This window comes from Paramacrobiotus metropolitanus, unplaced genomic scaffold (genome assembly GCF_019649055.1).
Source record: "Paramacrobiotus metropolitanus isolate TYO unplaced genomic scaffold, Prichtersi_v1.0 Parri_scaffold0000004, whole genome shotgun sequence".
Lineage (NCBI taxonomy): Eukaryota > Metazoa > Tardigrada > Eutardigrada > Parachela > Macrobiotidae > Paramacrobiotus > Paramacrobiotus metropolitanus.
In genome coordinates, this window is record NW_026570224.1 from 547,092 (window position 1) to 572,451 (window position 25,360).

Genomic DNA, 25,360 nt, shown 5'->3' on the forward strand with positions numbered 1-25,360 from the left:
GCCAAAAATAAAACCATATTCTGGAGCACATATTTAAGACATGTTTCAATTCCATATTAATTATTAAAACAGCCATTTTAGAATACTTACATTGTACTTTTAATCTGGTCTGCTTTCGCGTACATAGACTGATTGGTCACTGTCCGACATATATCCTTGTTAATTTGTACGAAACAGGGAACAACTAATATGTGTTGCGATCACCGCATCTGTAATACATTGAATATATGCCAAACCCAAAATACCGTACTTTTGAAGTATACGTAACTGTACACGAGCACGTGCGGACTGCACACCAGAGACGAATGCACAAAAATACAAGATCTATATAAAGTAACATTTGTAACAAATACAAAAACGTTTATATCTATAATATGCAGCGCACACGCATACTTCGTGAAAGAGTTTGTAAAGATGACCGGGCTTTGACCTTTGATCCGGTCGGCCGGGAAATTGCGGCGTACATTGGTTGGCACTTGGCGGTAGAGCTGATAATTAAATATCGAGACTGGACGTGTATCCCACAGCGCTCTTTGCACTAAGGGGTACATGTTGGATTTTGGGGGAAGCCTTACACGCCGTATACGTGTAACTTGATAGAGTATTAACACGCATCAACGGACTGAAAACAAGGGAATAGGAATCGGGATCGCCCAGCACGTGATTTGTTGAAGACTGTGCATGGGGAAAACTGCGCCGATGCCATTTGCGCCAGGCTAATTGTGAACGATGAGCCATGTGGAATGCCCCGTAGACAATTGGATTTAACACAGAATTGCTCATGCCTGCAATAGGCAAATAAAAATTCCAGAAATAATATTAATACCGGTAGTACTTTCAGCGTAGTGACGTTTTCGCACTTCTTTAAAATGAACAAGCTGTGGACATTACTTACAAGCTGTGTCGTTCTTTAAAATGGACAAGCTTATACGCAGCATGGCCATAATAGCCGCCCTTACTGTATGTAACATTACAAATCTACATTACTTACACTGCAGATATTTACACTGCTCCATGCAAATTATTAAGTATTATTTACACATTGTGCGTACCAAAGAAAAAGATAACTTGAAAGAGGTGGTAGGCAGCGGCGGGTTGTCCGTCACTTGAGTAACTTAGTATCACGTAATACAGCACGGAGACATAGTAGGGAGCTGAAAAATTACCGGGGTTTATCAGAACATGTAAAACAAATTCACGTAATTTAATACAGTAAACGCTATATGTATGCGGCATGACCTACATTATTCTTTGGTTCCAATCTTTTTGAAAAAGTCACGCAAATATCTTGTGATTAATTACTTACCCCAGCACAAAAGAAATGTGACGATAACCAAAATGGAAACGCATAAGGCTTTGGTTTTGGCCTTCCGCATCCGAATATCCCGCTTTTCAGCTGTGTTACAGCTGAACGAATTAACACGGCTGCAGTCGGCTGATGAATTAATACCTGTAAGCACACATTTAGCTTTTAGAGTCAACATATTGTACTTCGTACCTATTTATGATACAGCATACACAGCTTGAGATGCAGCTTATTTATTTTGAAATTTTTGTTAAGTAAACTCACAGCACTACCTAAAGTATTTAAATTTTATTCTAAGATTTCGTGGGAAAGTGATATTAGCCGAGGATGCTCTTACCTTAGTTTGCTCTGTAATAAATTTAAAGACTTTTCTTTCGTTGATAACTGTATAAACAGCACAGTTATCGTGAACACAAATTAAGTTATAAGTTATTCATTAAGGCGTTATTACAGTACTTCTATGTGACGATTTAAGTATGAACGTTCATCTTACTGCATTGTGTTTTGGCATAGATTGCTGTTCACTGCAGTAGCGACTCTAAAGCCGATGCACGATCAATAAACTTGTTAATGTTTTCCTTATCCATTTTTGACATTAACAGTACTTAGCCTTCCGTAGTATTGCGGATTATTGGTTTCGACGTTTAAGCGCACCCCAGAGTTAGGATCATGTAAGTTTTTCTATGGTTTACATTAGTGCGAAATGCGAATTATGAACGCTGAATAATAGTGAGCTATCACAGCTGCTAAGAACGGTGTTATAACACTGGCTTAAAAGGTTAGCCAGATTCCAAGCATTTCTGTCGACGATGCATCGTGCCTTGCGATATTGGAAACTGCTAGTCTATTTTAAAGGATGTATTAAAACAACAAACAGAAAGTGTTTGCATTTAGATTTCACATCACAAAATTAAGGTATTACTGACACCCGCTTCATGTCGAAACTGTTACTCGCTAACGTAACTCATTAACATCATTGTTAGGAAGTGATAAAGTATGCTGCATAGAAATAAGTAGTGATAAAGGGCACTCTATGAAGTAAAACTTAAATTACATTACGTACCTTTCATTGGTATTATTGGGCTAATCATGGTTACTAGTAATTTTAGCGCACCCATATTTAATTGTGAGTACGACCTGCCAAATTTTTAAAAATCTCACACATGCAGTTAATACTCGAATTTCAAAATGCTACAAACTATCAAGCGATGGCAAAAATCATATTGTTTCTATTTTGAACGAATAGAATTAGACTATTAGTCATGCTACACACGCTGTACGTGGTCTCGGCACGTTTGTATGTTGTCTGCGCACAAAACCACATCGAAACAATAACTCCCGAATCTTAGTCATTAATTTTGTATACACCTTTATCTACGTATTTTTAATCATGGATTATGTTTACAACCTATATAGTCAGCCTCTTGCCCGTAGTGCATAAGACTCTGGACGCACGCATGGTTGTGTCGTCCTGCGATTTGAATAACTAAATCCACACTCCTTATGTTGCATTACCGCGTAAAACCCGGAAAACGAGCTCTGTAGTCGAGATATAAAGACTCATGCAGTATAATTCTGTAATTTCTGCCCACACCCACTCATAGCGCAAGAAGAGGCGTATTTTCATTGTCACTCACATTTAATTTTTACTGATTTGCCTATCTGTCCAGGGATTTACATTTGTATAGCGGAGGGGAAAAAAATCTTTTGTGTACCGCTGAATGGCCAAATATGTAAATTCATAAAAACAGCCAAACTGAGCTGGTTAATCTATCCATTCGAGTTGATTAATACTTTGATAAAACGGTATCTTCCGCTCACAAGTGCGGCAAAAATTCCAACTATCCCGTAAGGTCATTACCGACCGGAAATTCAATAAGCAACGTGCATTACACAAGGGCATCGCCAACGTCCCGAATGACTGTTACACCATGTGCCACTACGATTTTAGGAAAAACCTGATAATGACAGATATCAGTATAGTATTGTTTGCATATCCCATGAGCCTTCCCAGTTCTGATTCAGATTTTGCAGATAAGTGGCAGTTTCCCAGGCAAACCGCAGATGCAATCACATTACGTATTAGCGACTGGCAGTATTTTCCCAAAGCTAATTTGGAAGATAAATCTATTCAACATTGTAAGCATGGAAATCGCGCGAGACAGATTGTCTATGGGATACAGAATGTCACAAGCACGACGTCATAAAAAATGTTTTGTTGCAGCGTTCGGCGGTACAGCCGGAAATTAGCTAGAAGGACTACGAGTGCGTTTGTTCACTGTGCACAAGAGGTCACCGATTCTACTTTTCCCCTTTATCCTCAAAGACGTTAAAAAGCAATATCTGATACTACAGAGATAATCGTTTCTATACAGAAAGTAAATAAATACGTCACCGGTAGAAACGATACGGCTTCAGTCTCTTTTGACTGACGTGTTTACACTGCAATGGTAGACGGAAACACAACGCGGAACTTGTAACCAGACGCTGACAAAATATACATAGTGTTTACTTTTCATATTTACAAATTATGACATGCCATCACCAAATTAAACAAACAAACAATGAAAGCTGTTTTGAGGAGGAGCTAACAACTGCTTGCCTATTGTATGCAGGAAAAATAAGTAAATTTATAATGGAACTGAATAAACGTTCAAATGTTTTCGTTAATCTTATAGTGGTTCTTAAAATCTTATGGTTAAATGCATAAAATTTCCCAAAGATTTCCCAGGGAAACCACACTCTGATTTAGAAAGTTTTTTCAGCAAAAGAAATATAGAGGCTGTCGCAATTTTATGACGAATAATGACCACTTGCATAATGTGGAATTTTGTAAAAATTGTACTACTCGTACTTAACATAATAATACTGCGACTTGTCTGTGAATTATGGTTAAGTACTTCGCGAGCGTGTTGCATTAAATAATTTTGTGCTGATCATAACTATATTACACGTCTTTAATATCGATATTTCTTACAGATTACAAAACACACTGTGCAATTTTTATAAACGAAAAATGTTTTCCATAGCATGCAAATTTATGTTTTGTTAGACGATGACGTAAGACGCGATCATTGCAGATGCGAGGATGTAAGTACTACTCGTAGCTCGTGGGAACTTACTTGATTGTGGACCAGACTCCCTTTTGATTTTCACAAATATCAACGTATAGCTGATAATAATTAGCAGTAATGGAATAGCAAACATGGCACAGAAGGTAAAAATGATATAGGCTGGTTCCTGCCAGTCCTTCGTATAAGCGCCGTATGTCACGCACTGCTCAAATCTTCCTGATTCAATAGTAAAGGGTGCCCTTAAAATCCGAAAAATAAAAATCTGCAAAATATCGGTACATGGTGAGTTGCAAGTGCTAGACATATCGAGTATTAAAATATTACCTGAGGAAGACTGCAAAATCCAGCGGAAATCCATGCCGCAGTAGACAAATATCTTACAAGACGTTGATGGTCAAATCTGGTGATAGCGCAACGAATGGCCACGCAACGGTCAACACCTATGGTGACGATTATGAAAGTGCTAGTGTACAGTGCAAACATCTGCATGTACTTGACAAATTTACACATGAAATCCCCAGCTAGCCACTGGTAAGTGGATTTCCAGATTCCGTCAGCCAACAGACAAAACGCCGCCACTAACGTATCACTGATCGCCAGTTGCAGAATCAAAAAATTGATATTACTAAATGACCGCGACTTGTGACGCTTCCGGCATAACGCACTCATAATGGCTACATTGCCCACAGCCGCCAGGCCAGCCAGCGTAAACAGTACATAGATCTGTACTTGCCGACTTGACCTTTCGGCACTATCTTCCGCCAGACTACTCTGATTATTCATCCTAGATGTTCTGGAATATATTAAAGGATTATGCGTAAAAATGTCCTGGTCAGGACATGCCGACTGGAGATGAGAGCAAGGCTGGCAAACGACCGAAATTAACCTTTACAATCTTCCCAGAATAGACACGTTGCCGGCTGGCGGGGAGTGTGGGAAAGCGGAATCGAGTCGAACACGGTCATAGTTAGCACGATCCTGATGGATTTTTTGTCCGTGTTGTCGAAGGGACAGCCCACTGGAACTGTCATGGGAGTGTCTGGAGTCTGGATGGAGGAAGAGACTAGACTGATGTGCAGCGCAGCGCTCTTTAACAACCACCCATATCGTATTACGCACCGATAAAGACTTGAAAACTAAGCTAAGCCCTACTCGAGATAAGTGCCGGCTGCGGCCGCCAGGTGGTCCCATGCCGTCATGCTGAGGTGCAAAAAATCTCATTTTTTAAAGTAATCGGAACAAACCGTGGATACCAATACAATTACAATTATCTCCGACTGTAATCTTGACCACGTACGATCAAACTCATCAAAGTACTGTAATACTGCACATCCCGACTGTTACGCGTCAACTGATATTGTATAGACAAAAGTAATTAAATACGGTGGCTGCTTTGCAGTTTGTACTGCAATTGCTGAACTTTTTTACCGCTATAATTTTCCCCCCAACAGTGTGGACCAGTAGAAGTATAATTCTCTTAATGCACGGACCCTTCTCACACTCAAAAGTGATTTAAGAAAAACTGAATTCTATTTTAAATATTAAATTACTCGCAGTTTCTGCTTTATTAGAATGTCAGTTTCTATACCACCACTAGGAGTTTGATGCAATATGAGTGCGCTACAATAATGTTTTTCTTATACTCACGAATAGTAAAAGAGGGTGGCACCGCCTTTCGTTTATTTATAACGTTTTCTATAAACATTAACAGGTTTCACCTGATGATGTAATAAGTACCTAATTATAATAATGATTTTATAGGCCATCAAATATACAAAACGTGCAAGCGCAGACACACAACTTACAGTTAAAATTTGAAACAAAAATTGTATCTCCGGTGGGTAACGATGTAAAATATATATATGTAACGTAATTATACTTATAGTCGTATACGACACTAGCAATCGTTAAACTAAAACACTGCTCGAGGAAACCAATAAAACGCGCTCCAAACCAATTACACAGTCAATTCAGGAATTTTTCGGCTTATGTAAAAAATGTAAAAGTTCGTTTAAAGCCGGGTTAATCACACCCAGCGTTTCGATTAAAGTAAGGGATAAAAAGATATATATTTTTTTCCGGTGTTGTACTTCCGATGCTTCGGGTTTTCTGCCACAAAATTGGCTCACATATCAAACCGGTGCACAATAAGAAACCGGCGTGTGGTATTTATTATTACAAGGTGCCAGAACGACTCGTTTCAGTACGAGTTTTGAATGGAATTCAGGAATTGCATTCAAAATAGCGGCACTGATTGTCCTTGTGATAATATTAATTCTTTTCTCAAAGGCAACAAAAATGCACGTACGCCTCTTTCGTACGTAACAGTGGTAGCAGTAATACACGTATAATTATAACTCATGGTCAGTACTAACCATCAATAGTAAACTTAACGTACTTAATAGCATGCAGGATATACTGTACTTATATCTATATCTATATAATATGTTATTATGTAAATACGAGTACTTGTATAAGATAAAATTAATAAAGAGATGTTGTGCTTAAGCATAATTGAATAATTATTGTGTAGGGATGCAATGAATGAATAAAAAGGTGAATTGTTGTAAGTCTTTGACCTTCTCCGCATCTATCCCATGACTGCAATCTGGGGCTCGCTTATCGTAGGTACAAATTAATCCCAAACTTTGTCTCTCAGCACGTATACTTAATGGTGATCCAAGATGAAGATCATGATTACAAACCATTAACAACTACGCAACAAATATAGCACAATATACATCGAATTTGTATGACCATTGCGACCGAAACCTTAGAGTTGGGACTTGTACACGAGGCCTCACGTGAGGGCCAATGAACTTTTTGTTGCGTATAATGTAACAAAGCCGGTCAGCTACTTCCGGAGTGAATTTATCAGCGGCTGTTTTCCCTTACTGCTTATTGTTAGTACTCGCACTTGATTCATGCTTTTAAACTGTACAATTTATATTTGTATGCAGTTACGAGCATTTCGGCGTGCCGCGTTTGGCGATTAAAATTCAGAATAATTCTACTGCAATTGAGTATGACTGTGCGAGTATGTAAATGCGATCTCTCAACGTGCAGTGGAACAAAAAGAAAATAGTCTTATAATTAATTTTAACTATCACTTTCGCGATCTCTAATGTTAAAATACAATAATGTCGTCGTTATGCATGCGCTGTGCGACTATTACATTACATTCTGCTCTATTGATACATATTCATCTTATTATAACCTAAGTTTACATACCACAACTTCTTAAATAATAAATTTTGACGCACGTTAATAAAATTATTCACGACACTTATGTTGTAAATACAAAATTTAATAGTTGTCTGTTATGAGATGTATGAGAGAGTGATGACTTAAGACAATACTAGTAACACTCGGTTGAGATTTCAGAACGGTCAATATTTTATAAATGAATGCTCTGCGCTTGCGAGAACGTGCATGTTTAGAATATTTCCGATATGTTTAGAAGATGTTTAGCATATGTTTGTTTTTTCCATATGTTGAGAATATTTTGGAAATGAGAGTAAAATTGACGTACAACATTCCTGCACCGGGGATCTGGGACCATCAGTCGCCAGTTAACTGTTTAGTCTGTTTCGTGTTTCAGTGCTTAATTTTTCATGGTCAGATTAATAATTTAGTTTTAACGCTACGTGCAATTCTGAAAAGGTGACAGAGTGTGCCGAAATCAGTTACATACACCGAAATCAGTTAGTTTTAATATCCCCACTCTTTCTCAGTTTTCTAAAGGCACAAACCTTGAAATCGTCTATAGCAAAGGTCAACAACTCAGAGCTTGTACACTTCTACCTTAAACATGTCCCATGATCCCATTGCGTTTCTAACGGTTCTCCCCATAAATTTCCATCCATGCCATTTTTTATTGGACCCGCATTCCATTCTGGTGTCCTATTTTTTAACTGACTTTTCAATTAAATATGGCAGGCCGGTGATGCGCAATAAGTTCCATATTTCGGGCTGTCGCTGAGAAACAGCTCTTCGCGCTTCGGGTAAAAAGAGTATCGTTTTTGCCTTACTTTTTCGATAGTGCGCTTTAGAAAATAAAACGATTTTGCGCGGAGGTGTCCGTGACTTTACAAATGCCAACCAAAATGCTTGTGATCTTTCCCATAAGGCCGTAACTATGGTCTACGTACGGTAATTAACAACTGGGACACTGCTGCCGACATAGGGACAGTGTCCAGTTTTCAGCTTTAAAGCTACCTGTCAGCCGCCATGAGAAGCCACTTACAAATTACATACAAACCGCGACCTCCGGTCTGGCATGTTTGCCCCTTGGTCCTTCAGGATAAATATCCCGCCTTCCAGGATCCGAGAACATGTGTTTACTTTTCGAATTCGAGCTAAGACTTTGCTTTGGCGTACAACTTATGGCGCTTAACTTCGATGGTACTTATGTGAATGCCGTTCTGCAGTAGCAGTCATATTTGGTTGGTATTGGACTATTGGTAATGATAGCGCTAATGAGTCACCCGTTCGCAAGTTTCACTTTTCAGCGCAAACCTCGTAGACTGCCTACATTTGCTACAAGTTACAATCGCCACAAGCAATAAAGTAAGTACTTCTACTACAACCCAAACAGCAATCTGCAGTACGCGCTGGCTCAGCACGCAGTGGCATGCATATTTTAGGGCTATTTGCGTACGTACCTAAATTTTTCCTGGGACACACCGCAAACTGGGTTCCTAGCATCTTAAATAATATTGGGAACCGAAAACGTTCCAGTCCGGAGCACCAATTGGCAAGTGTTTTTTAGGTCCAGCTTGCTGAATGTTTTTGCTTTGCGCGGTTTTTCTATTGATTTGTTGCAGTAATTTGTGCGAATTGTGAAGCTCGTCTTCGAGTTTTGCTTGTTTGTTAAGCGCAGCAGAAAGAAACAGCCTAATGAATGATTGTGCATTGTTTGACAGCGTTTCTGAATATCTACAATCCACTGGAAATGGACGTGCAAGCTATGCTGGATGCAGTAGCCCGCGGTGCTGCCACTGCTCGCTCCGAGATGCGACCGGAATTCATGGGTACTATATGTTAATGCTCTGTTTAGTAGGATCTTGTCATCCGGAGCTAAATTTTGGTACTCTTTCTCGGTGCCTCGGCAGGCAAAGTTTTCAAGGGCAAAGTCACTTCTTTCGACACCGCGAAAGGCTATGGATTCATTGAAATGTGAGCTGGGAATTGTCGCGTTAACAGTACTTTCCTCCATCTTAACGTGAATTACCGTCGGTTTAGCGAGCCTGGCAGTCCTCATGAGATGATATTTGTGCTGCAAGGACTGCAGCGGGTTTTCTTCCATATTGTGAGTGTCCGGCTTGCTCTTATGTAAACAAAAATTTTTTGCGCGTTTTCTGTTAATATTACCGTAGACATCGTTGGTTCCGCGACCACGCACTAACGCGGACGCCCATTCAAACTTCCATGGAAAGACAGTCTATTTCGCCTTGGGCCCAAATCCACGTAAAAGGGTACAATAAAAAAAATCAAAAATAATGAAATTTCACGGTTCCGAAAAAAACAAGTTGTAATGAAGAAGTGCTGGAGCATACAAATAATGTGCACATACGGACAATTTTATGCAACTGGCTACGCCGCTGCAGGGACGAATTTGTGCACAAAACGTTAGCCTCCACTCGTCAACATCCGGAAGTGATGATTCTAGTGCTTCGAATTCTGTGGAATTACGGCATGCGCAAGACGAGCACGACGACACAAGCGATTCGGATATCTCGGTAAGACTCGTATCGTTGTATGTTACCGCCCGTATTTTTTTTTAACAATGTGTTGCAATAAAATGGGCACTAATGAGTCCAGATTTGCAGTAGAGAAATGCCATATTTTATCAATTTGTATCTAATAGCGAAGTGCTGCTATCATAATTATACGGTATGATGATTATCATCTGTTTGGAGTGAGGTAACTTATCTGATATTTCTGCGATCGTTTAATCTTTGAGTCTATTCGCTGACGACACTTGCGCTATTCTGAATGAACACACCTTTTCATTGTCTGCATAAATGCTGTGTGTGCCGATGTGCGAACGAATTTACTGTATGAAGCGCGGAATGAATGGCTATTTTTCGGTTTCAGTCGCAGTATAAGACGATAAGTAATTGTATTGTGAAACGTCCGCGGTATGCGTGTTTGCTATCTTACGCGCTTCCTGGTAGTTTTCTTGTTGGTAGCAGAATGTATTTTAATTTTTCATTTTATTAGGATTTTAATCCAAATGAAATAATGTTGCCTCTTGATCCATATGAACGGCGATGGAAAGGTGAGAAGTCTGAGTTTAATTTTTTCCAGCTGGTTAAAGTGCGGAATTTGAAATTTTCAGAACGATTCGGACAAAATAATAACACTAGTGCGCACAAGGAAGCTGCGACGCCAGGAAGACGCAATCTCACGCGGATGGAGCAGGATTTGAAGGATGAAGCCATTAAAATGGGATTCGTTCTGCCATTGATCGAGCGTGCTCTCTTCGCAGTGGACGGTGTGGGTCAGCCAAAGACGTACCACACATTTTCCGATTTGCTGGAAGAGCTACTTATTTTGCAGGACTCCGATAACGCAGATATTATGTGAGTCATTCAGATTGATTAATTATTAATTGAATAAAAATTGTGTGTATAGTTCATGCTGCCTGTTGCATTGTCAAAAACTTACCCCGTTACTGATCGGTAGAGGATCTTTTGATAATTCTGAGGATTTTCGCCTCAATTCTTGGATTCAACAAGCTGAAGAGATGGGATTTTCTTCCGGAACGGTTTTAGATGCCTTGAACTCGAACACTGTTCCCTACGAACACTTCGAGGATTTAATTGAAAAACTGATGGAGATGCAGGTGATCAAAGAACAGCAGCGCGTGGCCGCTACTAACAACCAACCCGTGACTGAAGGTAAGCTTTGCGCAGGCTTGACTGCCAGCATTTTATGATTTTCTGCAATGTTGGAGATCATTTTTGCTTTCTTGTAACAGAGTCAAAATTGACCCTTTTGCGCAAGGAAAATCAAGATTTACGGGATTATTTCACATGCAAGATCTGTATGGAAGAAGATTCGGCAGTCGTTTTCATACCGTGTGGACATCTCTGTTGTTGCCAAGGTTGTGCCAATAATCAAGAATCATGTCCTGTATGCCGTCGCAAGCGATCGCAGATATACTTCAAAAAGGCGGCAAAAATGGACGAGTACGTGGTTGGTCGGTAATTGGTATTGCTAACTCATTTAGAGACATGATAGTCTTCTTGCAGGCGAATTGGAACTAGAGCGAATAATGCAACATTGTCTTCTCGCACAGGTATTGCGCTGAATTAGGTACTAATTGACCAGTGGACTTCTCTACGTAATTGGGTGCCTTGTTGATACTAACAACATAATATAGTGTAAGATGTTTGGGGTTTGTGGACGTTTGTAGCGGAAAGTTGATTAAATTAAATCCATATTTCACACTGACATTTCGTTCCATTGCATTCATCGGCATGGAGTTGATATTTGTATTGTAATGGCGATTGAAATCTTATGATAATTCTCCTTTCCGGTCCCCTCCCAATTCTTGGTATTTTCAGACGGCTTTGTATCATGCTTCTAGCTTTCGGTTGAAGTTTATATAATAAATATATAAATATACCGTTGTTCTAGTGGAAATTGGCTTATTGGAATCGGAAAACCAGTATTTGCGCGGGAATCGTGCATGCCACACCTGCAAAAAAAGGGACCGTACTCAGCTGTATTTGCCCTGTCTTCACGTGGTGTCCTGTGGAGACTGTTCTAAGAGTTCTCACTTTTGTCCGGACTGCAAAGCGTCCGTACTCGGCCGAGTCCAGATTTATATGGCCTGAACTGAGGCTCAACTGGAAAAGATTCCTTATTGATGTACATAGTTTGTTGTTCGCTTTCTTGCCTTTCTCTGTGTTTTAATTTTGTATGTCGGTGACTTTGATTCGTTCCTGCTCAAGTGGAAGGGCTAATCCTGCGATCTTATTCTGCTTGAAAAATGTGCACAAAAAGGTGCAAAGCAACAATAGTGGTGACGTTTGTGATTTTTGTACGTATAATTATACTTGAATAGGTACGTCATGTTTATTTGGTGATACTGTGTTTTGCTAACTGCATGTTTGATTTTTTGACCAGTGTAACGTTAATAAAAATACTTTGTGGGTAGCTGGGTACGAGACATAATAAGGATGAAGATTTTGAATGTAAGAGGAGGAATATGCATCGTCCAATCCTTGAAAAAAATTTCGGACTTGTACGCCGTACGGACAAGTCAGACAAATCACAGATATATATTTAATTAATAATCACTTACATCGATGGAAACATTCTTTGATACAATTACATTATGTAATTAAATTTATTTAAAGCTAGAACAAAGACGTAACCGTATCGAGCGTTCAGCATCTAATTTCTATCATTTCCAGAACTAAACTGCCAGACTCCATTGTCAGCAATCATTTCAAGTTGTAAACCATTTCATTTGAGAGGAAAAAGACGGAGAAACTCACACCGAAAAGAAACCATGGCATTTCGAAATGCAACCATGCTGAGTACGTACCAAGTTAAAAAGTTAAAATTACGCTTTTATAATTTTATTATTGTTATTGTAAGCGATGAATACCGAAGAGAGTACCAAATAATACCATCACAAAACCAGCAAAATTTTGTTTCAGGCTAGTTCCAGCATTGCAGTGATCTCGTTCGCATAAGCAGGCCGTCACACCAGCATCCGCTGAACATTTTGTTACCCTCACATCCGGAATGCCACAAGTACGGACGATCTTCCCTTGAGCTACCACCTTCAGACAGGTTTTTATCTTCCCGCGCTCGGATTTACACTCATGCAGCTGTTCCTTCTTGGGCTGTTCACAAGAATCATCGCCACGTGTACATACATAACACTGGAATGCGTAGCCTACACCAAATTAATTCACGTTATGTTAAAGGTCATGACTGCCGTGATTAATTACGACAGCACAAAATGGTAATGCGGATTTTCGGGTATGCTTTAACGACATGTACAACAAATTGGCATATGAAATCACTCTGAAAATGCCAAGTTTTATGAGTAAATGGAATGGCGACTTACTTAAAGCTACTCCCATCAGGATCAATGTAAAAATACGTAATAAATTCCTCCACATTTCTAATGAACAAGCTTACACTTGCTGCTGTCAGCTAATATACAAAGAAGTATGGTCGTACTTGCGTTCATTTGTTCTAAACTTCGGAATTGCTTAAGTTAACCACTCTTTTCTTTTGTTACCAAGGTGTTTTGACTTCAGTTCGCATTAACGGTTTCTCAAGGGCACCGTTTTTGGAACACACCACGATCCGACACGTGCAATGCTTTTCCTTCCCCAAAGTACTGTATAATTAGCATCGAGGTCTAGCAATAGCATGAAAAGTTAATATTAAACCTACTAGTATAAATGTGTGGGTGATTTTTGACCTTTTTTTAGTTTCGGTTGCAGTAAATTGTATGCCGATGTAACTTTCAAAATATGTGTGGCGTCATCATAAGCCTGGACACTATCTACAAATTCATACAGAATAGTGCTATCAATTCGACGAGAATATTAAGAAACATAGTTTATTTTGTAACTTCACCGAATATCTATTCGATATTATAAACTTTCCCATGCACAAATCTATTCTTTCTCATAAGATTTTGCTACAGAATTCGATACAGGCAACTGAGAAAACCAGACCGGCTTAAAAACTGTTAACGAAGTTTGTTCGACTTTCCCGATTTCTGCAGTTGATTGCGAAATTCCCGTTGCAACATTATCAATAACGGTCAATACAAGAAATAAATTTTTAATGGCCACCGCATGCACCGCCACATTACGTTCCAAGTACGGCAAGAACACGTTGTAATCAATGGGATCGACGAACTGCGCAATCTGATCCACTACAGCCTGCATGCTCCGAACATTCCCAATGGGAAAGGCCTTTCTTCCTCGTGCTAGAGCCATCGCCGTCTTCACGTCAAAGATCATCTGCAAAGCTTGATTTTTGGTTAAGCGCGATGGTGGTCGTAGAGCTTCGTCGTAGCACTGCGATAAGACCATAAAGCACCGATTGATGGCAGCATCGTTAATTAACGATTTCGGTTGGCCATTGGCAAAATCCAGTAACTGATCGTGAAGACTTTTCAAGCACTGACAGAAAGTAAGTGACGTTTTGGCGGGAATATTCATGGCGTATTTCACTGCTTCACCAGCTTCGTTAGTCTCGTCAACCGTTACTTTCGCAAAGGGAATGCACCGCAGCGACCACATGACCGGATCCAGATCCTGCTGTATTTGTTCCAGTGTGGATAGTTTCCAGTTCTGTAGAACGATGGACAGCCACTGCTGAAAGACTGCCTGAGCACAAGCTTCTAAACTGCTCGTCACACCGTTCAGGGCATTTTCTCGAAATAGTTGGCGCATCTGATCATCAATAAACTCGGTTTTGTGCGCAATCAGAAAGCGAATGATTCGGTGGAGAGCCACCAAGGCACCGGCATTACAGCGGGGGATAAGCGAGCCAATTAAATCTGTAAAATCTTTAAAAAAGGCAGCGAACACGGTGACAAACTCATTATCCAACCAATGCGTTTCCAGCTCGTCCGATAAATCTGCCAGGCGCATGTCCGATAGCAACGAAGAAAGCCCACTGCGAATGTGTTGAACGATGTCCAGCCGAAAATCAACAGGTGAATTCGGTTTCGAGGCTGCGGAAGTACGTTTTATTCGACCTGCAATTTGAATACAAATTAAATTTTTATCGCAATGACATTCGAGTGTCGGTGTGTGTTAGTTGCGGACCGTAAACAAGACAATTTAGTTCATGGTTCAATTCTGATCTTCATCAAGGTGAAAAAATTATACATGCTAATGGGTGAATGTATGTTAAAATTGTCAATGCAAAACCGTAAATAATTCCCTCGCCATTTTCCGTGCCATCCAGACTCCATAAGCATCGATAAAAACTGATTAAGTAATCAGGTGAGCCTTCAGTCGTGTCGTATTTCACAAAAATGCGCATGTAAAAGCAAAATAAGTCATCGTGCATTATCATTTAACACTTTAGTCAAACTATTATTGAAAACGCCTAATCGTAGTTAGATTTATGAATGCTTTCATTTACTGTTCAGCACAAAGCAACATACCTGGGAACCGTGTTCCAGAGGTTGTCAAATGATTTCCGATTTCTAAGCCGGTCAATGAAGCGACAAAAAACACGTCAGATCCATGGAGAGCACTGGAATCGCCCAAATACCTTCGCAATTTTTCAGTCACATTCTGCAGCAGATCAACTCGTTTTTCGTTCGCTAACTCCGTAAACCGTTGCTTCGTTGCAAAATCAAAGCGTCCATACACATCAATGACATTGATATCTAAATCTTTAGCCAGGAATTTCACAGAAGGCGATTTCCGGCTTTCGTCGGACAGAAGCGCTCCAAGACATTTTCTCACGGTCAGCACGGACTGAATTGACGGGACGCAGCTCAACAATACATTTACCAAGGCACTGAATTTGGAAAGCACCCCTTCCAGCCACTCTTTTAGTTGTCTCCGCACTTCCAACACCAAATCAAAATTCTGATCGTCATCACCAAAATTCAAAATGCCATCGTATGAAACTCCGAATTCCGATAGCGGAACAAATCCGGGAAAAAACTTGGAAAATATCATCGCTCTCAATTCCACCACTTCACTATCCATAAATTTCAATAAATTATGTGTCACAAACACCTCATGGACGGTTCTCAACGTGGAAAGCAAACACAGCAGCGAATCACGCAACGTGTCACGAACCGACGCGGATGAGCTGGTCAATAAATTATCCAAAACACGCTGGCGTCTTTCCAAAAAACTCTTCAGAGCATCCAGAGCATTAGTGGAATTCGCCATAATTAAAAAAGCACAAAAATATCGACTGCACTCCAAAGCATCATATTCGATCTTCTCGAATAAAAGGTGCAGATGACTGGAAATAAAGTTCCCATAGGACCGCAAAAACAGCCACTGCGGCTGCTGCGTGAAGGCCACGGGTCCCACGTTCCACTGCCAGACGACGTTCTTTACGAAGGAATACACGACTGCTGCCATCAGCACGTCGTCGCTCTCCAGAGCGCGGAAAATGATTTCCGGTGCATCGCGGAGAAGTTGACTAATCGACGGCTCCAAAATGCTCGCCGTGTTTTCCGTTTGAGATCGGGATTTATCCGGTTTCGCTTGTACGGATAACTGATGAACCATATGCAGATGGTTGGTTACACTGGAAATTGACCCGTGCATCCCTTTGATTTTGTCGGCAGCATCAATCAGCTCGCGATAGCGGTTGGACACCAGCTGGCGCAAATCCTCCTTTTTGCGCTCGACATCGGTGCGCAGTTTTTTTTCGATGTCTTTGAGCTGCGCAACTGTATGGGTTTTCAGCAGATTCTCCACATCCATCGAGATAGCGGATGCAACTATAATATTTTAATACCAACTGTCAAGTTGCACTGCCTCACAAGCATGCATGAACCTTGAGCAGTCAAGCTCGCAGATGGAAGAGAAAACATTACAATTGATGCAGGACTGAGGAGCCAAATTGTTACTGGTACCGTGCTACACAGTACACACAGCTGTGGCACAAGCAGTCGATAAGTCCGAAAGAGAGAATGAAGAGAAAACCTTTAAAACTGTCCCAGAAGCATGAATTTTAAGCGTGAATTTTGAAGCATGAATTTTGAAGCACGAATTTTTATTAACTTAAAATTTCAAACAAAAAGTGGCTAAACAATAAACAGAAGCAAAACTGCCGAAGGGCAGTGCAACGTGGTCCAAGCTTGACTTGCTAACAAGTAAAGCATCTGATCGTGTATGTTTGGTTTTTCGGCTGCGATGACGTCACTTCGGCTTTGGAACGAACGATACCAGGAAGTTACCGGAAGGGTTTCGCGCTAGACAAATTAAGGCAATAAATTTGCAGAACTTCGTGTATGGGCGGTTTTCCACAAATGTAAAACAGTTAAAAGAAATTTGTTTTAAGAAGCCATATGGAAAGAACTCGAACAAATATAACTTAGAAGCTTCCCAAGAGAATAAGAGAAGAGAACATTGAAATATATTGGCGCTACGTGTTTCTCTGTGTGGTATCTACAGAGACACCGACTTAAAAAATTGCTATTTGCCAATTTTCGTCGTTCATTTTTTTAAAAAAATCATCGGCTTAAAAAGTTGATCGAAGGATGCAGACATGCATGTTATTTGAATTTTCCTTCTGCACTTTACGAAATCTGCGGTACTTTTGTAAACCATCCATCTCCTTTGCGATTTCTTCCTGTATTTCTGTTAAAAATATTAGTCGAGGTTTCGGGACAACAAATATTCCCTTATCTACAGTGATTCTCAGACAAACAACACCGTATTGCTCGCCTCAAACCCCTACCTTCACATATCACACCGGTAAGGGCAACGTAGAAACAGTCATGCAATGCTGTGTTAAATAGCAAAAGAGTAATCACTATTCCGTGCTGCATAAGCATTTCATTTCCAAGAGCAGCATGGTTTGTGGTCTGCCATGGTGTTTTTGCTTTGTATGTCCATATTCAGCAAACCCGCGAACGAACGTCATGGAGAACATTGAGAAATTGGGACAGGTTTTAGACGGCAAGCTCATTGCTGGGTGAGTTCCTTGAGCAACTTCGTTCGTCGCATTTTCCAAAATTGGTTTCTTTAACTAATAGCGATATCCAGAAAAACATCACTCAACAGGTGACTGAGCTGCGGGAACAAAGCAATGTGGTTCCTGGATTGGCCATTGTCCAGGTATTTGCATAGTGCATGCACTGCATAGTCGTTTTCAATAGCATGTTACGGAGTGACAGATCGTTGATTTTCAGTTTGAAAAATATATGAAATAATTACCTGGAATAATATCACAGTATGTATTATGCTGTACATTTTGTAATTAATGCTTTCAGTTCTTGTGCGAAATTAAGCAGTGATGATGATGTAAAGTATGCAAAACTGGAATAGTCGTTTTTATTTTTTTTGCGCAGTTAACAATGTATAGGTGGCGGTTCTGGTTTTCTGGTAGCACTATTTTAGCAGTTTTATAATTTGCATAATGCATACTGAGTGTGATCGCAAAAGTTCCCATCCTTTTGATTTTCGGTGAATATTGATGTGTGCACCGGGAATTTCCCGTCGCTGTCGTGTAGGTTAAGATCGAATTTCTACAGGTTGGTGATCGATCCGATTCCAATGTGTACATTCGGATGAAGACCAAAACCGCGGCCGAAGTGGGAATCAATGCACAGCACGTGCGTTTGGGATCGGACACTTCCGAGAAAGAGGTGGATCGATTTTATTTGTCTTTTTTGATTTTCGGCCTGTGATGATAATCACGTGAAAACTTGTGCAGCTGCTACAGAAAATTGACGAACTGAACGCGGACCCCGCAGTCCACGGGATCATACTGCAGGTGAAATTCCTCTGCCAGACGCATTGCTTTTTTGGTGGGGCTTAAAAAGCAGCAGCTGCTTGATTTTAGTTACCCTTGGATTGCAAAAATCCCATTAACGCGTCCAAGGCCACAGACGCGATTTCTGCTCAAAAGGATGTCGATGGGTAATAAAATTTCGGAATTTTGACAAAAGGTTGTTTTGTAAAACAGATACGCTTATGTTTTTGTAGACTCACTACAATGAATGCCGGTCATCTCGCTCGAGGCGAGTTGAAGTCCTGCACCATTCCGTGTACGCCGCGTGGATGTTTGGAACTGATCAAACGTTCTGGTACTGGCTTTTATGCAGTTGTTCTGTTTACATTGAACCATTGATTGCGAGGTTTTGAGCAACCAAGGGAATTTGGTTTTTTAATAAGACTTAAATTTTTTGCGCTGGTTTCAGGTGTCAAAATTGAAGGCAGTCGAGCCGTTGTTCTGGGCCGGAGCAAAATCGTCGGCAGTCCCATGGCGGAATTGTTAATTTGGCATCATGCTACTGTCACCGTGTGCCATTCCAAAACAGTTGATCTGCCAGCAGTTGTGCGTTCTTTTTTTCTAGTACTATAATAAAGTATTGTGTATTTTATTATTAGTACTTCCAGTATCCTTTTGACTGTAGATCAGGGAAGCGGACATATTGGTCGTTGCCATCGGCAAAGCAAAATTCGTTCAATCGTCGTGGATCAAGCCGGGTGCGGTAGTGATCGATTGCGGCATCAATGTCATTCCTGGTAAAGAACTTCAATGGTTAATAGCTGAGAAGTGGACATTGACATGCTTTGAGCTATTTTTCGTTGGTCCAGATTCATCCTTGAAGAGTGGACAACGTATTGTCGGAGACGTAGATTATGCTGCAGCGAAAGATACGGCATCATTCATCACGCCTGTTCCTGGAGGTATTTAACTTTATTTTTCAGTGAACTTAGGAAATTGAACTCAGTTGAATCATGCAGGGTATTTGATTGCATCAGGATTGCAGAAAATTGTTTTTCTTAGGAGTCGGCCCAATGACCGTAGCCATGTTACTGCAAAACACTCTGGAATCTGCTCAGAAATCTTCCAAACTATAATTCGGTGGTCTGTACCTGTTTTCGAATCTCTTTTCATTAACTTTACCGCCCTTTTGCTTTCATATTTGGTCGTTTAGATATTTTGCCTTTCATATTTTGCTTAATTATAGGCTTTTCTTTGACATATTACTCCTTAAACCTAATTGTAAGTATTTGTTTGCGAATTCATTGTGTTAAAGGTTCTATGGTGTCTCCGGTTTGACTTCGTTATGTTGTTGAAATATATACTTGGATTCATTTATGCCATGACTCCATAATGCTTGCATTTCGTGTTTTTTATTGTGGAACTGCAACGGATGTTCACGATTGCATAATATTGTGTAATCCCTGATGTTACATTTAAAGAATTGGTGGTCGCAATGGGAGTTGAAGAAATCACCAGCCGATGCCACGGTTTGCGTACGTATATAATAAGGAAGTGCAGAAGCCTTTAAAATAAGGGAAGGCACACTTCCTATGCCGATACAGTTGTGGTACATAGTGGTAACCGGGGCTTGTAGCTCTCCACTATGTGGCTTGCACCTGTGCCTGTGTATCTTTTAAAAATAATCTGTGATCGTATTCACCGGGCCTCTGTATGGCGTCCAGTGGATCAGAGATCAATAATACTCATATTTGATCATGGCCGGCATATGGCGTTATCTCCGTTCTTCCGGTAAACACGAAAATGACTTGATGGTACTCGAAGTTATGATACATTGCATATTTTCTGCTACGTATCATACATACACTGGGTTTGTTTGTGGATGAAGCACAGGCGTATCAAATTTGCTCATTTCAAACCAACTGGGATCGGTCGTAAGCATAAAAACCTAAGTACTTCCGGGATACTCATGAAAATATCAACTGTGCGCAGAAATCTAGTTTTTGAATAACAACTCGGTCTATTCATCTCGAAAAGAAGCGCACAAAATGAATGGGTCGTATACGCACAACTGTTTGCGCTACAACAGCAACAGCTGGAGCCTGGACATGATTCCAGACTTTGACCTTACGATACTTAATTACTGATTTGTCAGTGCCGGTGCACAAATCAACTGATATGCTGTGAGACTTTACTGCTTGTTTACGAGGTCAATTATTAATCCCTATAAATCGATGAAACGCAATTTTTTCCGACAAGTTGTCGCAGTCGTTTGTACCATTAATCATTAACTTCCGTGAGAAATTGATTACCGATGAACGAAAAAACATTGACTTAATTGTGAAGAGTTGTTGTACGCATAGTGTAATATTGTGTGTTCGCATCCTTGGTCCATATATAAAAACATGCCGGAACTCAATTCAGTAGAAGAAGATAAATCGCGCAAAGAAAAAGAGCAGAAAGTCAGGAGAGCCGATAATCTCCCAATACCGCTGCTGTTCGCCATAACCCGTCACACGGACATGGGTAGTCGGCGACCGTCGGTGTTTGTCAGTGCTTCAACGTTCCCGGAGCATTGGCTACGTCGCTATGTAATGGGCGATTGTCCGGCTGTCTCAGTGTGGGTGGACAGCTGGGAGCATCCGATACGATGGATCTTACGCTTCCTTGAATCGCTTCTGCGCACATTTGGAGCGTTAATATTTGTCAATAACTTTTGGAGTGGAATATTGTTTTTGGTTGCTGTTTTCATCCATAATCCTTTCTCCACCCTGATTGGGCTTTTGGGAATGGTAACGGCGTATTTCACTGCCATGCTGCTCTGTGCACCGGCCAGCCGGCTGCGGAATGGCGTGGCGACCTTTAACGGTTTCATGGTAGCGCAGTTTATTGCCAATGTGGCTGTTCCCTTTAACGGGACTATATGGAATGCCTGGCTAATATTTCCTGCTAGCTTTTTTGCCGCTATCAGGTACACTGCGGGTATTGAAATGGTATTTTATTCTCTTATGAGTGCTATCAGAAATATCTAAATAATGATATGTTATCTAGATATTATACTTGTAAGTACTGGGACTATCAAGGATTATTATGTATGCGCATGCGGCATATTCCTTTTGTTTATGTTACACACAATTTCTGTAAATTAATCGAGGCACTGCGTATACGTACGACGTTTTAAAATGGGGTCGATTCCATTACAGTTAGAATAGTTACGTGTCTGCTCATTTAACGGCAGCCATAGTTTTTTTTTAAAAATGCAAATCCAAGCACAGAACTGTAGAATTTAGAAGGTGGAAGAAGTTCACGAAATTTGTGAAAGCATTCTTTATTTTCTCGTTGCGTTGTGTTTTGCTAATAAGATTGCCCACCTGGAGTAGGGGGTGCGTTTCTACAAAGTGCTTTTTGTTTTTCCTGTTACGATGGAAAATCAAATCTATTTAAATTTGTGTACCAAAATCTGTTCAGGTGCACGAAGTATTAAATTAAAACAAATTAACTTGAACAACGTCAAAGTCCGCTTCGATGAACCGAACAAGCATATTGCACTACATATGTACAGTAGTAACCGCAGTGTGGCTACATTTTTCCCTTCTCAAAGAATTACTGTAATGGATTTTGAGTTGCGCCTTGTGTATTAAAATTATGCAAGTAATAATAATGCTACATGATTCTTTAGTTGCAATAGATTATGAATAATATGCCAATGATAGCAAATTAACACCTGAAATTAAAGCTCGAGTACGTCACCATCCACTTGTATGAATTTGATTTCAGTACCGTTATAAAAGCTGCCTTTCACTCTGTCCTCAAAGATTACAAACTGCCCGCCTTGAATTCCCCATTTAGTATTACGACGCTCTGCTTCTTAGCTAGTCAAGGATCCACTCCGTCTCCGCTGTTCCCGGCTGGAATGAGTCCAGTTGCCCAATACAACAACTACACACAGCAGCACTATACTGGCAGTCTGGTGCGTATCCAAAATTAATTAACGTAGTACGACACAAAAGAAAATAGCAAGAATATTATATCTGTGGAGTACCGCTTCCAAATGTACTCAGTGTGTCTGCAATAACATATCGAAATCAACCCTGCACATCGGACACGCTTTGTCTATAAGACTACGTATTTAAACTGCAACCCTGCTTCAGTATAGACTAGAACATTATTATGTGCGTGTGTCGTTAATATGAATACGAATACGCATCTGGATTGCCTGCAAGGATTACTATTTTCGTCAGAAGAAATAATGCAAAAATTGTCTGTATCCGCTATGACATTGTCTGAACTCATTTCCGTTGCTTCTATTAGAAAAGAAAAGCTTTCACAGTGATCTTGCGATGTAGGTAGCCAGAGGAATCTTCTTTTCCATCAGCAACATTTACGGCTGCGACAACATCGCGTCGGTGACCTTGGCCTGGTTAGCGGTATTGTTGGCATCGCCTCTGCTCTTCACACAGTGCATCCTGGGATCCTGCGTGGGAACCGGCATCGCCGTAGTGCTGGGTGTCAACGCCCAGCAGTTAGCCAGCGGAATGTGGAGTTTCAACAGTCTGCTGGTGTGCGGCTCGGTCGGCGGTTTCTTCTACGTCTGGAATCCAATCATCTGTATCGTGTCAATATTTGCCGGTAAGCGTTAAGTAATACGTATCAATATGACCTTGTCCTTGTTTGCCAGTGTGGGATAAACCGGATAGTTGTACCGTCACGCAGCGAACTGAAGTGCCGGGTCAATTTGTCATTCAAGGCATAATTACATCAACGTCCCAAATTGAATGTCGCACTTTTGCAGCCGCCTTTGCGTGTGTAATGGCCGGAACACTGTATCATACGCTGGGATACTTCAATCTGCCCTTCCAGGCGCTCCCATTGTTTCTCACTGATTCCATATTCCTGCTGGCCGTGGGGGCCTATAGGGCCAACTGGTTGCCGCGCGTTGAGACCGTGGATATTCGCTATCCCGAACTCCATTGGGAACTGTACCATGCCAGAAAGAAGATAAGCAACAGCACGGCGACCATTACCAACAGCACGACAGATAGCACTATTAAAATGAACGATTTTTCTCATGAAGCATAATTTGGTCATTTTAGTCGATATCTCAATATCGTAAATTATTCACTTTCACTGCATTTTCTGGTGATACGGTTCGGTCGATGCCCAATCTAGCAAATCAACGAAACACCAAGCGAAGGAAGCCTTAGGAGGGTTAAGTGATGGCTAAAATAATTTCATGAGATCATTTTAACATTGTAGAAGCTACAGTGCAGCGTTCTTATGATATTTTTTCTTTTACTGACTTTTAATAAACGCTGCAAAAATGTATAGTATGATAACATGTACTTTTATTCTGTTCGCATAAATTTAGGGAGCAGTTCCGCCGTATCTGTTCACAGCAGGTTAACGACTGAACGGAACACTTTCACACCAAAATGTATTGTACAGTACAGGTATACGTCACTATTTTCAGGGTATGACACAATCACAGAACAGCGGAAAAGCGTCATAAGTGCGTAATTTCGAAAGAATTGTAGTCACACATTAGGAATGATATCATCTAACCAGAAAAAATGGAAAAAAAACAAAATAGAAACATAAACAATGAAAACACGAAACAGATACAAAAAGAAAGTACAGATTGTTCTACACATCAAGCCAAAGAGTGTTCAGCTAAAATTTCCAAATCCATGTTTCTTCGAATGATCTCAAGCCAGGTTTTGTTGAATCCATTATCCCAAAACGGGACAAAAAAGAATATCTGAATGAATACAGGAAGAGCGTTTTCATTTGTATGGAGTACTAAAATCTCAACAAATTAATTTCTAACTCGCCCACACTGTACATCTCGCTTAATGTAAGACTTACCACATTTAGAATAAGGGGAATTGGAGGAGGAATCATTAGGGGTAGCAGACCAGATGAGAAAGAATAAGCCTAAATAACCGTAAACAAATTTCAAAACTACAGTTCAACACATCTTGCTCAAAGAACCCTAAATTACAGATTATGGAAATATTATACTACAGATAGATTGTTAGACGCTTACTTTTCTCGGCGACTATGCAGGTTGCGTATCCCTGGAACCCATACAGCGGGACGTATGACGGCCTGAATCGGGGCTTGACAAGTGGCAAATAAACACGACATTCCCTTAAAGTTTAAACTGCAAGTTATCCCAACTATCAAAATCCAAATGGCTACTTCACAGAAATGCAGTTCCTGTGGTTCTCATTCCAGCATCTTGTTATCGGCGGAGTTGTGCAACACAAGCAACGACTTGTCGTTATCGCTTTCTTGCTGTCAGATATGGGCGATATGAGCCGAAGAATAATATATTCACGAGTCAGCTAATCAGTGTATTTTAGATTTTACAAGGTTTGTCAAGACGAAAAATCACAAACCTAACAAGTGGTTGAGAAATACATTTTAAACGAAATTTGAAAAGAAACGGGAAAGATTTCGTAACACTTAAGTATTTGTAAATGCTTAGAATAGTCTGACACCATGAACTCTATTCTATGCACTACAAAATATGACGTAAACCGTAAAC

The 25,360-nt window shown here is 40.4% G+C and overlaps 6 protein-coding genes across 6 annotated transcripts; 3 read left to right on the plus strand and 3 right to left on the minus strand.

Annotated features, from left to right (window-relative positions):
• Positions 1 to 132: 132 nt before the first annotated feature.
• Positions 133 to 5,293, minus strand: LOC129602838 (putative gonadotropin-releasing hormone II receptor). Its single transcript, XM_055502001.1, has 5 exons — positions 4,705 to 5,293; positions 4,429 to 4,642; positions 1,307 to 1,450; positions 1,053 to 1,154; positions 133 to 785 (listed from the first exon to the last, which is right to left on the minus strand). Exons 1-5 carry the CDS (start codon positions 5,161 to 5,163, stop codon positions 496 to 498), a joined length of 1,209 nt encoding a protein of 402 aa, XP_055357976.1. The 5' UTR covers positions 5,164 to 5,293; the 3' UTR covers positions 133 to 495.
• A 3,453-nt stretch (positions 5,294 to 8,746) lies between these two features.
• LOC129602013 (uncharacterized) lies at positions 8,747 to 12,549 on the plus strand. The gene is made up of 14 exons (XM_055500949.1): positions 8,747 to 8,825; positions 8,892 to 8,949; positions 9,027 to 9,136; positions 9,306 to 9,413; positions 9,495 to 9,558; positions 9,625 to 9,691; positions 9,759 to 9,857; positions 9,990 to 10,121; positions 10,606 to 10,663; positions 10,724 to 10,967; positions 11,071 to 11,285; positions 11,366 to 11,576; positions 11,640 to 11,686; positions 12,028 to 12,549. The coding sequence occupies exons 4-14, from the start codon at positions 9,335 to 9,337 to the stop codon at positions 12,225 to 12,227; spliced, it is 1,416 nt and encodes a 471-aa protein (XP_055356924.1). The 5' UTR covers positions 8,747 to 8,825; positions 8,892 to 8,949; positions 9,027 to 9,136; positions 9,306 to 9,334; the 3' UTR covers positions 12,228 to 12,549.
• A 1,432-nt stretch (positions 12,550 to 13,981) lies between these two features.
• Positions 13,982 to 17,209, minus strand: LOC129599073 (uncharacterized). Its single transcript, XM_055497215.1, has 2 exons — positions 15,545 to 17,209; positions 13,982 to 15,130 (listed from the first exon to the last, which is right to left on the minus strand). Exons 1-2 carry the CDS (start codon positions 16,833 to 16,835, stop codon positions 14,037 to 14,039), a joined length of 2,385 nt encoding a protein of 794 aa, XP_055353190.1. The 5' UTR covers positions 16,836 to 17,209; the 3' UTR covers positions 13,982 to 14,036.
• Positions 17,210 to 17,469: 260 nt separating this feature from the next.
• On the plus strand, positions 17,470 to 20,328 carry LOC129599093 (C-1-tetrahydrofolate synthase, cytoplasmic-like). Its single transcript, XM_055497236.1, has 11 exons — positions 17,470 to 17,831; positions 17,979 to 18,051; positions 18,113 to 18,194; positions 18,611 to 18,724; positions 18,793 to 18,852; positions 18,922 to 18,998; positions 19,065 to 19,165; positions 19,280 to 19,416; positions 19,496 to 19,607; positions 19,680 to 19,772; positions 19,873 to 20,328. The coding sequence occupies exons 1-11, from the start codon at positions 17,615 to 17,617 to the stop codon at positions 19,944 to 19,946; spliced, it is 1,140 nt and encodes a 379-aa protein (XP_055353211.1). The 5' UTR covers positions 17,470 to 17,614; the 3' UTR covers positions 19,947 to 20,328.
• Positions 20,329 to 20,805: 477 nt separating this feature from the next.
• Positions 20,806 to 24,173, plus strand: LOC129599083 (urea transporter 2-like). Its single transcript, XM_055497227.1, has 4 exons — positions 20,806 to 21,781; positions 22,588 to 22,780; positions 23,157 to 23,439; positions 23,603 to 24,173. The coding sequence occupies exons 1-4, from the start codon at positions 21,216 to 21,218 to the stop codon at positions 23,887 to 23,889; spliced, it is 1,329 nt and encodes a 442-aa protein (XP_055353202.1). The 5' UTR covers positions 20,806 to 21,215; the 3' UTR covers positions 23,890 to 24,173.
• Positions 24,147 to 25,344, minus strand: LOC129580720 (uncharacterized). Its single transcript, XM_055471380.1, has 4 exons — positions 24,857 to 25,344; positions 24,784 to 24,787; positions 24,676 to 24,744; positions 24,147 to 24,568 (listed from the first exon to the last, which is right to left on the minus strand). Exons 1-4 carry the CDS (start codon positions 24,955 to 24,957, stop codon positions 24,461 to 24,463), a joined length of 282 nt encoding a protein of 93 aa, XP_055327355.1. The 5' UTR covers positions 24,958 to 25,344; the 3' UTR covers positions 24,147 to 24,460.
• Positions 25,345 to 25,360: the final 16 nt, after the last annotated feature.